The sequence below is a fragment of the Leopardus geoffroyi genome, chromosome E3 (assembly GCF_018350155.1).
Source record: "Leopardus geoffroyi isolate Oge1 chromosome E3, O.geoffroyi_Oge1_pat1.0, whole genome shotgun sequence".
Classification (NCBI taxonomy): Eukaryota; Metazoa; Chordata; class Mammalia; order Carnivora; family Felidae; genus Leopardus; species Leopardus geoffroyi.
In genome coordinates, this window is record NC_059340.1 from 35,570,087 (window position 1) to 35,583,851 (window position 13,765).

Here is a 13,765-nt window from a genome sequence, read left to right on the forward strand (position 1 = left end):
AACTGAGCTTGTCTGTCTGGGTACTGTTGCTTAAGGGTTAGACAAGTGAAGATTCTTATTGTAAGAAATTAGTTTTTGCTTTGTTATGGGGTAGGAGGAGCAGCTATTTATTAGTGGTAGTTCCTTAGCACTACTCTGTACAAGGACATTTCTTTAATATTTCTGAAAAATTCCTAACCAACCTAAGTGCCCAACCCTGAAGGGGGGGGGCAGATTAAAATATAATATCACGAAATGATAGAATATTATGAGGCCATTAACATATTTTCAGAAAGTACACATGACATGATAATAAATGAAAATAATAGGATGAAAAATGTGTAGGTACTATGATTGATTATGCAATTTAAAAGTGAAGGGTATTGGACACACATTATATAGTTTCTATCATTATTATAAATTTTTACTTCTAAAGTCAGGAAAAAAAATGTATAAACCGTGAAGTGATATTACCATTTTGTATTTTCAATAATTAAACGGACCCTTTATATCTGAGATCAACACACCTTTTCTGTAAAGTGCTAGAAAGACAATATGTCAGGCTTCATGGACCATCTCTGTCTCTGTCACACGTTGTCTTATGCTTTTGTTTTGTTTCTATAATCCGTTGAAAAATCTAAGACTCATTCATAGTTCACAAGCTTTACAAAAACAGGCTGTGGGCTGTGGGTTGGATTTGGCCCCTAGGCTGCAGTTTGCCGACCCCTGCTTCAGATGACATTGTTTCCTCTGTATAATTCCCCCACTTTAAATATGAAGAATTTGTGACATCTTTCCATGTTTGACATTTATGACACACAATTTCCCTAAAGCTGCCTTAGAAGACCTACCAATTCAAACCAGCCAACTTGGAATTCATTTGTTTTGTTCACTTCTGAACAGGGAACTGAAACAGAAATGTGTATTTCATATGATCACTGAAAGCCATGCTTTCCAATATGGTAGCCATTAGCCCCATGTGGCTAATTAGACTAACATTAATTAAAATTTAATTAAATAAAAAATTCAATGCCTGTGTTCCACGAGTCCACGTACTGGACAGTGCAGATAAGGAACATTTCATCTTAGTTCTATAGGACAACGATGTTACAAAAAACAAAACAAACCAACACTCTGGAATCCAACCATGGTAAGTTTTGAATCACCAACATTCCTTCCGAAAATAATACTTATAGAGGAGGTGGGGGATAGGGACAATGGAATGATGATGATATTTAGGGTCAAAGGGAGTCATAAAAGCAGTCAAACGCTGAATAATTTCCCAGGCTCCAAAAACCGATCTACCACATTGTGTCTGTGTGATCCTGGGTTATCACTCCGTCGTGGTGCCCTCCACTCCTCCGCTGTAAAACAAACATCATAATACCTACCTGGTGCAGACTTCAAGGATGAAACAAGGTTCACATGAGAAAACGTGTACTAGTGTGTCCTAATTCTATGAGATAACATGCACACACATTTACACCGCCCAAAGGGGGCAACTTCCATACATTTAGAAAGAACCACTTCTTGCCAGTATGTTTAGATTCTTGTATCTCAGGGACACAGAAAGATACCCTGAATTTAATGAGTGCCCACACTGCTATTGAAGATACGAGGCTGGTTGGGAGGAACACAGGCTTCCCCTACAGCCTGGTGCCTTCAGAAACTCTCGGGTTTGTCACAGGGATGTTTCTGGCTCCGGGTGACTGCTTCTAACCTGTGCCCCACAGCAAAGAGTTCGGTTTTTGTGAGCCTTCGGGAATTGAGATGCTTGACTGGCACTCTGGGAGGACTCCTCTCTGTCTCATCTTCATATGATCATCGTGTGCCTCTTGCCTCTGCTTTCCACCATCCCTCTTCTCTAACTGGCTTCTAGCAGCCCACCTTCCCCTGTCCCCACACTCACTTTTGAGCACTGATCCCAAAGAGGACCTGTTTGGCAGTTAAGGGGATTCCATCACCCATGAAATACATGAGAAAGTCTCAGCTGTGGCCAGGGGTCTTTTTGAGGAGAAGCAAACCAGCTCGGGTAACCATGATGGAATCCATGAGAACTGTAATTCTTCAACCTGTTCTAGGAACTGGGGTGGGGGTGGGGCATTCTCCACCCTGGAGCATCCATCCCAGGCAGAGAAATCCTTGGTTCTTCCACACCAACATTGTGACCTACCTTCCATATTTACTTTTGGGCCTTCTCCCCACTTGATGGCCACATTCATATCTATTAAAGTAGCTTTAATTTTTTTTTTCAACGTTTATTTATTTTTGGGACAGAGAGAGACAGAGCATGAACGGGGGAGGGGCAGAGAGAGAGGGAGACACAGAATCGGAAACAGGCTCCAGGCTCTGAGCCATCAGCCCAGAGCCTGACGCGGTGCTCGAACTCAGGGACCGCGAGATCGTGACCTGGCTGAAGTCGGACGCTTAACCGACTGCGCCACCCAGGCGCCCCAAAAGTAGCTTTAATTGCTATTTCCCCCGCCCAGTTACATGGGGGAGAACCACATTCTTCTCTCTCCTCCCCCTGCTCAATAGAATCGCACAGCAAAGGGCAGAACAGCCTTGCAAACAAGTCGCTGTTTTCCAGTGAGAAAATGGTGCTGGGGAGTGACATCCAAGCACCTGTTGCTAGGGGAGGGTGTCGCTTGGATGGCCTGCGTATTTTACATACATCCATTATTTTCATGTTAATTTGCAAAGCTGGGATAGAAGGCAGGCAGTGAGCTTTAGACCCCCCCTCCCCCCACCATCATGCGCCTCCCCCCCGGAACGAATGCCCCATGTCTCATCCGTTGGACCTGATCCTGACAGGTCTTAACAAAGGATGACTGGGGCATCCGGGAAGTGAGCATTCAGATGTAATGAGTGAAGGAATTAGATGCTAAGGCGACAGGGAACACAGAGACATGCTTATGGGAACCAACTTCACCTTGTGGAGAGCCAAAGGGAGCGTGGAGCAGAGAGGGAGGGGAGGGGAACTTACATGGCAGGGAGGGTGATTGGACTCAGATTTATGTCACAAAACAGGAAGAGAGCCACAACAGTGGGCTTACTTGCGGAAGTATATACAAGTGAACTGGGGGCACTGTACATGGACGATCCCTCCTGGTTTGCCTGGCACAACAGCACCGTACCTATGAGAGAGAGACAGACGGCATCTGGTTGGGGAACAGGCACACTGCACCTGAGAGTTCACGGCAACGCAAACAAGAAAGGCAGAGACACGAACACATAGCCACATCCCCGTGCCCATCATGGGAACACCCACGGAAGCCCCGTCTCAGCCGAAGGGACTCGGAAGCCCACCCTCCCCAGCCCTCCAAGAAAATGTCACTCCTTGTCATCCGGGCTTTGCGTAGTGGGGTCTGGCAGGCCCCAGGACCCGCCTTCAGATCAGTGATGGTGGCAGTGTGTCATACTTCAGAGGGAGCCTAAGAATTATCAGAGGGAAGTAGATGATAAGCCTGGCTCAGACACCACTTAGCTGTGTGATCTTGGCAAGTCACTGTACCTCTCTGTGCCTTGGGATTCCCATCTGGAAAATGGGGTGAATATACCTACCTCCAGGAAGGGTCGTGAATCGTATGGCTAGAGACGCACCCAACACAGGGGTTGCCACCTAATCATCACTTAGCAAAGGGTCAGCACGTGCAGGGCTTTGTTTGGAGAAAACTTTTCCTTCCCCACACTTTAGACCTTCTGAATTCGTTCTTCAGGGGAAGCACAGAAGTGCAGCAGGGAGGCAATGAATGCAACTCTCACCTTCCAAGTGACCCATCTGGGGGCCCACGCTGGGCTTGAGGTGAGACAGTCTTTGGCTTCTGCGGTTTCCCACTTGTTCCCAAAAGCTCTCAGGCTTCCGGTGGGAGAGCTGTCTCACCAAGCCTGCAATTCAGAGCTGACTGTCCTCCGCCTGATTTAAAGCAAAGGGCACCGGGCTTCTCCTGGCACAATGGAATTTTACAGCGGGGAAGCACGGTGGAATCTGGAGATATCTCCTCAATCTATGATGTGTTTTGAACATCCACCCACTCTGAGGATGAGCAGGGTCAGGAATCCTCAGGGTATCAAATCCGTTCTCCTGCTGCTGCAAAGCTCACACTCGGAGACTTTGAAAAGGATGAGAGACACGTCTGAGGAACTGTCAGCCCATTACTGACGACGGAAATGGGCTCCTGTGTTTTCTGTTCACTTGCCTGGCTGGGCAAGGGCAGTGCCTCCATTTGGTTTTGGATCTGCTACCTATGGCCACAGCTGGAAGGTTTCCCCCATGAGAAGAAGCCTGCCTTACTGTGAGCTCACCTACATATGCTTGGAGACTTGCCACCCCTTGCTCACGAAGGGGTTCTAGAATCCTAAAGTATCTTTCCCAAGGTCAAAGGAAGTATAGTTAAAACTTGCAGCGTGAGTGGGGGTTTGCCAAGCAGAGAGGGATTGCCATGTGAACCATTAAGAGGCCGCCATCTTTCCTGAAGTGAAAAACGAAACACAGGTCCATGACCTCCGCTCCACCATCCTTCAGGTATGGAGCCAGGATGCATGGATCCCATGAGGAGGGCTGAGAAGGCTTCTGCAGTTGCCACTTCCACCCTCTGTTGCCTGTGCTTCCCTGGGTTTTGTACATGATTTCCAGGTAAAGCAAAGCTCTATTACAATCCCTCCCTTCTTCACTGGCTCGGCCACATCCATCCATTCTTTGACAAGGAGAAGCAGCCCATGGACCATCTGAAGAAATGTCCCCTGATCCTTCTGACGCTTACCCTGGTATCCTACACTTACAGCTGGAGAAGAGCCCCCCACAAAAGTCTGGGTATGAGTGACTGACCTTCTCCTGGCAGTGAATGTATTCAGAGTCTGGTTGGGCCTGAGTCATGATCAGACTTTGCTGAAGTGATGTTTCTTTCTAGTTTATTAAAAAAAAACACAAAACTTAACCCAACATATAAGCGGGGACTTCATTCACATGGTCTGATTTCTCCTCAGCAAGTCCTTCTGGTTTGGACAAGAAACTGGCATAGTATGGCCATTAACAGCAGACAAACCGAACACCAGATCTTTGGGGCATGGGGTCCAAAATCAACCAACAGGATGGGCTACGCACCCGAAGGACATGCCCTGACCCCCGCTCTTCTTTATCAATGAGTACGGAGTCTGACTTTGCAGACGCATCCATCTCTGTGTTCTTGCTCATTGCTAGAACCTTAGATACACAGTAACATCTCTATAGGATACACCCATGGCTGCCACATCAGCACCTTCTAGGGTGGGACCCGTGAGAAATTCCATGGGTCTCTCCTATCCACCTCTGGTTAAAACCACTTTTCAAAATGAGATCTGAAGTTTCTTGGCGGGCCGTGGTTTCAAAAGAAACATAGCACAGTTGTAGCAAAAATATATCCAGAAGGACATTGCGGTATTGTGCAGTCGAAACCTTAGGGTCAATTTTCAACACTCTCAATGCAATTTACAGAATCCCACTGGGACACAACACAGATTCCCTCTAGAAAGCTAAATCCTGGCAGGGCATAATGAAGCTTTCCTAATGCTCTTACGCTGTAGATTCTGAGAAACTGGATTGAAATAACTTCTTTGGATGTCCTCTTGGTAGTGAAAAAAAACAATTCTTTATGCAATAATTCTGACCTTTGTAAAACAAAACCTATACTGTCACAGGACTTGGTTTTTATTTTACCTAAAAAACATCCTCTAATTTGCAAAGTATTTATTGTATGTTCTCTTAGTACTCTGTGACCTTTTCTTGAGAGAATGCTTTGAATTAAACAAAAACAAAGAGGCAGAGAAGAACATTGTAACCTCCATGCATTTTGGGGGGCGGGGGGGGGGGTGGGTCATGTGTGTTGGTTTCAAAAAGTAAGTCAAATAGATAATAAGGTACAATGTGGCAGCATGAAGCGTGTTTACAAAGTCATTCAAGGCACCTTGTGATACAGCTTTCAATGAACCTCTTGCACAGCATTTTCCATCCATACCCCATCCCCCCAACATAGACCTTTAACCTCCATTTAAGCATGAACTGTCGGCCATCATGGTGACATCCTGTACTTTTCAGACTTCTGTGCCTTTGCTTATAAAGCAATTTTACTCTAATATCCAGGCTTTTGTGGGAGGAGAGGAAGGAGGGCTTTCCTCCTTAGAATTTAAAGATGGCAACTGTGTTCAATTTCTACCACTGGACATCATTCCCTACCTAGGACAGACAGTTCATCAATTTCCACAGTATCCTTTCCTATTCTGGAATCCTCAGAATCGTTGTTAACACAGCTTCTAGGCAGTTGCTACCATTTAATCAGTTGGTGGACGGATGAAATATCCATGCCATTCCTGCTCCGTCTGTGAGGTTCCACCGTATGAAACTGACCTCTTTATGTCATCTAGGGAGGAATTCTGGGAATTTCACGTTTAATTTTATGTAGACCCCACCCCAATTCCAACCGTGTCACTTAAAATCTCCTCTCCTTTTCCCTGTCCCCAGGAGTTAATGGGTCATTCCCCATTCTATACTCCCATCACACTTAGAAAAATCTCCCTAGTCAGTTCTTTGTCATGCTTGTGCTGCAACTTTTCATTTACATATTGGTCTTAGTCACAGGGAGCCTCCCCTGGGTCAGAGTCAAACCATTCTCAACTATTCCCAGCCCGTAGCAAAATACCTGACCTTCAGAAGGATTGATGAGTATGATTAAATTATTATATCTGTAAAGACACTTCTAGATTCTTTGATAAAAATAGTGCTTTGTCCAACCAATCTTTCCTGAGGGAGCCTGCTTTTGCCCCTTGTTTATAGCTGGGGATGTGCATGCCTAAAGTCCACAAGGAGTGAGTTATAAACCTATCTGTCTACGGGATTCACTTGTTTCCTCCTCTTCTCTGGTTCTTTTAAGGTTGACTCAGATTAATATGAAATCTAAGCAGCCTCGTTCTGTGCCTGGCAGGAACTGGCTCCACATGGCAGACCGACACTTTGGAATAATCAGAGCCTTTGACTGTCATACTCAGTGATGCCACCATCATCAGCATCCAAGATTCCAGCATATCTACAGGGCCACTCCGGCAGGATTCGGAACCCTCCAGCTGACAGACAGTGAGCCAAGGTCTGTGTCTCAGGTAGGAAACCCAGCCCTTTCTTCTTACCTGAAGACTCCCACAGCTGTGGGGATCATTCTTGGCCCCTCGAGGGACATGGAGAAGTCTCAGAGGGGTGATTCCTATCACAGACAGGGAAGAGGAAGCATCTAAACTTTCTACTCTGCTGCCAACTCTTAGGTGAGGAAATTGGAGTCAAACCAGCTGGAACAAAGGTGCATTTTCACACCTCTGCCTTTACAGAGGCTGCTTCTTCTCCCCCTTATGGACTCTGCTCTGGCTTCGCCTCCTAGAAACCAGATCTACTTGCCTCTACTTGCCAAGTTCAGTTTCCTTCCTCTGCTTTTCTAGATTGTTGTACTGATCTATCTAATGAGTGTCTGACCATGGATGCTACGAACTCCAAGAGGCCATGAATCATGTCTCAGTCGTCTTTCATCCCCATGGATCCTGGGACCTAGGCTTAGAGGCGGGCGGTGGGGAGCGGGGGAACCTGATGAGAGGAACTATAGACTTTCAGACAGGCAGCCATGTGGCACTCCCAAGAAGTACAATTAGAATGGATGAGGGCAAGGTAGAGAAGAGAGGCTGTTTTGAAAGTCTGCCCTTCCATTTTAGCACCAAAAAGGCAGAGTTCCAAGTACCCCAGTGTGAATGACTAGGCCCTTCCTGTATTTTCTGAATTCCACAAAAAAAAAAAAAAAAAAAAGAAAGAAAGAAGAAAGAAGGAGAAAATCACGTCAGAGAAACTGCTCGTCAAAGAACATGTCGACCTCAACTGCTTAGCAACTTGGAGTGGCTCACTTCTCTAGCTTCGAGGTGCAGATGAGCTAGAATGTTTGCAGAGCTGCTCCTATCTCTACCGAAATAAAAACAAACAAAAAATTAAAGACACAAAGATAACAACAACACTTCATTAATCTTCCAAGAGCCAATGGGGATTGGGGAAGACCTACTGTGAAGGTTCTGAGAGTCTCACGTGCTGTCTGAACCTCCACAAGCATCTCTGTGCTAATCCTGAGTCACTTGAAAACGGAGCCCTTTGCTAGGATCCTGCTTTCCAATGTCACTTAGCCTAGTGACTCTGGAAAGAGGACTAAGAGGAAAGCCCTGCTGGCAAATGGTGAATGAACACAGGAGACCAGTATAGAGCTTCTCTGTCTCTAGTGCTCAGCTAAGGAAAGGTGGCTTGCAAGGACGGTCACTAATTGGGTGGGCACGTAGTGACATCTACCACTTGCCGGACACTGTGTGGGTTCTGGGGCCACACCTACTAAGCCTCATGCATCCTTCAAAAGAACGACACACTGTCTCTTTTCGTACTCATAGGTTCAGGAACAAATACATATACAAGAAAGTGAACAAAGCAATGAGTCTGAATTGACCCCCAAAACCTTAGACACCGTGGTTATTTACTTTGGTTTGCTGAGATCAATAAAGTTTAAAAGTAATTTTGGCATAATTTTTATTAAGCGTGACCATGTTGACTGGCAAACTGGTTATTCCATATTTTTGTTATATACTGCAGTCATAACTAAAAATGTATTACTATAGTTATAGTAATTACAGCTAAAAACAATACTTTCATTTTCTACACAAAAAAGGAAGCCTTTATTCAATATTTGCCAAAAAAATTTTTACACTGCATTTATTCCTCCCTAATAACAGGTGTCAGGTAGTATTATTCCCTCTTTAGAGATGGGAAAAATGGCACAGAACAAGGATGTCGTTTATGAAAAGACTTATCATCAGTCAGAGGCGAATTCCAGATGAGAAACAAGCTATCTAGACTTCTAGAACATTACTCATTTTATCAGTGACTCCTTACTTCCATTGTCACAGAAGGAGTTTTTAAGCATTGTTTTAAATTAGAATACAAATAGGAGGGACGCCTGGGTGGCTGGATTGGTTAAGAGGCTGACTCTTGATTTCAGCTCAGGTCATGATCTCATGGTTCGTGAGGTTGAGCCCCGAGCTTCAGCATGGAGCCTGCTTGGGATTCATTCTCTCTCTCTCTCTCTCTGCCCCTCCCCCACTCTCTCCCCCCTCTCTGCCCCTCAAAATAAATAAATAAACTTAAAAATATATAAACAGGAAAACATTGGTCCTAATTGAAAAAACTAGCTCTGAGCGGGTGACAAAGAGATAGTTCACTGAAAGAGGAACCCGCAAAGGTCCTTTTCATAGGAGGGGTACTTTAAGAAGGTGACTGTCAGTCATGCCCTGCCCTCAGTCCCCCGCTGGTTCTTATAATCACCTGCATCATCAAAACCACCTAGGGGATTTTTTAAACACAGAAAACCAGGTCCTACTTCCTGGGTTGCATTTTCAACAGTGTCGCCTGTTGTCAGGGGACCACCCTTGGAGAAACAATGGAGAGCCAGTCCCCCAAACCTCAGTGCTGTGAGTGCTTGCCTTCCTAAAACGGGAGGTTTTCCAAGCCTGGGAGAATTTAGGAATCCCCTGGGAGGAATGTTAAGTCGTGTGCCTTCAAAGGCACCACTCCCAGAGAATGCCACTCGGCTGGTCAGAAATCTGCACTCCTGATCAGCAACCCAGGTGATTCTCCTGCTCCCTGGATGCACTGCGAATAATCCGGGCCTAAGGGCATCTTCCACAGGTGTAGGAATAAAAAGTAAAAATGGCTGAATATATCTGGTCTGAGAACTTGTGTGGGCAAAGAGATAGAGCCTATTTATTTTTTATCTTTGCTTTTTGTATGCTGACAACTTTTGTCTCTGCTTTTTTGGCATTTCGAACAACGAGTAACAACACCCAGTCCTAACTAATCTGTCAAACTCTTTGGAGGTGGGCTGCTAAAGAAGGTATGCAAAGTCACCAACAGCATAATCCTAGGGAGGCCACACTTGATTTCCCATCCAGATGAAGACATTCTCATTTCTGCCCTACTTTTATGGACTGAAGAGTGTTCCCTCCAAATTCATACAGTTTAGTCCTAACCCCCAGGACCCCAGGATGTGACTGTATTTGGAGATAGGCTCTTTACAGAGGTAATTAGATTAAAATTAAGGTAGACCCTAATCCCGTGTCACTGATGTCCTTATAAGAAGAGTACATTGGGACACAGACCATGTGAGGATTCGGGGAGATGATGGCCGTCTACCAGCCAAGGAGAGAGGCCTTGGAAGAAACCAACTCTGACCACCCGTTGGTCTTGACCCTCTTGCCTCTAGAACTGTGAGAAAATAAATTTCTGTTGTTCAAGCCACCCAGTCAGTGGTGCCTTGGCATGGCAACCCCAACACACAAATACACCTGCCTGCCTCATGGGAGCTCTGCCCTGAGGATCAGTGAGGCTCTGTACTACGTGAGGGCCATTCAAGCAACAAACTTAGATGCTAGATATAGAGGTCTGGGAGGGAGCCATGTGGTCCCAGCCCATGGAGGTTATTGCCTCCAATCAACACATTTATCCAAAGTCCCCCTGACCTGTAGATACCTTTCCCCCCACCTCAGTTATGCATTAAAAAATTGTTTTTAATGCTTATTTATTTTTGAGAGACAGAGAGAGACAGAGTACGAGCAGGCGAGGGGCAGAGAGAGAGGGAGACACAGAATCCGAAGCAGGCTCCAGGCTCTGAGCTGTCAGCACAGAGCCCAATGAGGGGCCAGAACCCATGAACCTTGACATCTTGACCTGAGCTGAAGTTGGACACTTAACACACTGAGCTGCTCTGGCGCCCCTTTAGTTATGCATTTTTCAACATAGACCAGCATTCAGCTAATCCATGTAGGAGTATTTTCACAGCTAATACTTAATGCTTTTATACATGCCTGAAAGATGAGCCTCTCTGAAGGGTTATGGCCCAACTTTAAATACTGAGGTATTTGCATTTAGGCACAGATGTTGCAGAAAATGCTGTCTGTATATTTCAGTCTTATAAAGTGAATCATGTTTTAATTGAACCAGGGGACTTCCATAGTTAAAGGAGCCCTGAAGTGAATCTGTATACAGTATAAATAATCTCTCACTCCAATTTATTACACAAGTTTGGATTTTCATAATAATTAAAAAGAAATACATGATCTCTTCTTTTTTTTTTTTTTCTTTTCACTTTTCTTTTTGACCTAATTTCAGACTGTACCAAAAACACAAAAACAAAAACAAAAAAAGTTCCAGGAATACCATGAAGATCTCTGTACGACTTCCTCCCTGATTATCTGTGATTAAAAAACTGCAACGACTTACTTGAACTGCTCTTATTTTTCTGCCACCAAAATTCTGGCTAAGAGTGGTTTTTACAGAAAATATTCAATTGACGCAATATGATAATAAACACATCAGTGGTAGCGATTCCAAAAGTTACTTATCAAATACCCGATAAGTACTAAGCAAACCCACTTGATGCTTAATTTGGATTATTATCCCCTACCATGAATCCTGTAAGACAGGTACTATCATTACATCTATTTAATAGATGAGGATACTGAGACAGAGAGAGTTTTGCCCAAGGTCACACAGATAGAAATCTTATAGTGCTGAATGCAAGTCAAACCAACCAGATTCCCGGACCCATGGATTTAAGGCTCATCTTCTAGATCAGGTGGAGGCAAACTAGAGCCTTTTGGCCAAATCCAGCCTAGCACTGTTTTTGGACGGCCTGTGATCTAAGAATGTTTTTTTACATTTTTATATGGTTGAAAAGCAATCCATAGTATAGGACAATATTTGGGGACAAAGTGAAAAATCACCTAAAATTCAAATTTCAGTATCTATCAAGAAAGTGTTCTTGGAATACAGCCACACTTGTTCCTTTACATGTTACTTACGACTGTTTTTATCCTGCAAGACAGAGCTGAGAAGTTACAGCAGACACCTTATTGCCCACAAAGGCTAAAATATTCACTCTCCAGACCTTTACAGGAAAGGTTTGCTGACCCTTGTTCTAATGTCCCCTTTCTGTTTGGAAGACACCAAAGGGACTGCATTAGTCCCTCCCTGGCAAGCTGTCACTGACTATTTCAGAGAGTATCATTCGGTCAGTACTTTCTAAAATTTAACTTTATTTCATTTTTGTTAAAAACAATCAATCCCCCAAATTTAAAGACATATTCTTTGAATGCTCGCCAAAATTTTCTTTCTGATTCATTGCTGTTCACGACAATAAAACAACAAGAAAAAAATTGTCCTGTAAGATATTTGTGGAAGGCCAGCAAGGTAACCATAATGAAAACAATGGAAACACTTTTCTCTCCTAAGGTATCTGGCCTTCAGGGTTATGGCCCTTAGTATTTAGGTCAGGGCAACTTTAGATACAGCCTTGCTTCTAACATTCTAAGGGGTGCTGAATCACCTGGGGACGATTTTACAATGCATATTCTCATCTGCAGTGGGTCATGAGAATCTGCATTTCTAATCAGCTCCCAGGGGATGCCCTAGGCTGCTAACAATAGTAAAATGCTTAAGCGAAGTCAAGTACAGCTAATATTAATGATGCCACTGAGTTTCAGGTATTGAACCAGGTATGCCGTGCACACACTGTGATTTTTTTTTTTTCTTTTTCTTATCAAACCCACATGGAAAGTAAGGCCCAGAGAGAGAAAAATAGGAGACCAAACAAATCGGAGCCAGCTTGGGGCGACTCCAGAGCTCAGACTCACTAACGAAGCTCCATCTGCTTATTAATGGTGATCCTAGGTCTTTAGGTGTTGAAACATCCTCTCCAACAGTGGGGTGATAAATCTACCCCATTTGCACTAAAGCCACATCAAACAGTTCCACAGTTGCCTTCTGGCTGGAAACACCTGACTCTTCCAGGCTAAAAATGTTTGCTAGAACCTCATGATCACATTTAAGAATCTGTGATAGGGTTTTAAATCCAACCAAGGAAGCCTCTGGGCAGGATGTATCTTCTATAGATAAGAAAATCCCACTTGCAAGATCTCAGTAAGACAGGGAGGAAAGAAACACAGAGGGCGGAGAAATGGTGAACTCTCAAGGTCTCACAGTGCAGCTGAAAAAGCATGAGCTTTGAGAATTTTAACGCTTAGTTTTGTGTCTGGCCTCACTAAGTGTAAGTTTCTTTGATCTTCTGCAAGTCCTTTAACATCCCAGACTTGGTTTTCACATCTGTAAAATAGGGACAAAAAAACCCTACTTCACTGAGAATTGAAAGGATCAGATCTGCTACACGGAAGGATTTGACAAATCGTGGATAGTAAGTGGCCTCAGTAATAAGAATTATTACTGAATAATATATATAAAGAACATACAGTATTATTATATTACTATGACTTTGAATCCCCAAATACAGCACTTTGGGACTACTTTTGTCCCACTGTTCCTTGAAGAATGGGGAAGCACGTTGACGTCTGCTGAACTGTGGGGTGTGGCCTCAGAATGCTACACATAACAATGAATGGAGAGCATTTTAAGGTTGGGAATCAATTGCCAACATTCACACTGGGGAAATTTCATGTCGCAAGACAGGTGTCTGGCTTTTCTTGAGGAATCAGGAGATGGGGCTGCATGGGTGTGGGCCCCAAATCGCCTTGTGGCGGGGCCTCAAAGGGGGATGGGGAGAGGACACCCCTCCCTGGAACTGAGATGTGACCCCTTCAACTACATTCATCTTGCATCTCGTAAAGACATTTTAGCTTGTAATCTATTATGAAGGAAACAAATGAGAAATTGCACTTCAGCTAACATGTGTGGAGT

The 13,765-nt window shown here is 44.3% G+C and overlaps 1 protein-coding gene across 28 annotated transcripts in view; it reads right to left on the minus strand.

Moving 5' to 3' along the window:
• The window catches only part of RBFOX1 (RNA binding fox-1 homolog 1), a 2,066,775-nt gene that overhangs the window by 83,079 nt on the left and 1,969,931 nt on the right, over positions 1 to 13,765 (minus strand). For 24 of the 28 annotated variants that reach the window (XM_045461744.1, XM_045461755.1, XM_045461745.1 and 21 more), the window contains one exon: positions 3,036 to 3,116. The exons of the other annotated variants lie outside the window; for them this stretch is intronic. In XM_045461744.1, the coding sequence (XP_045317700.1) occupies positions 3,036 to 3,116 (81 nt within the window). The remainder of the gene's footprint in view (positions 1 to 3,035; positions 3,117 to 13,765) is intronic. 28 annotated transcript variants of the gene reach the window in all.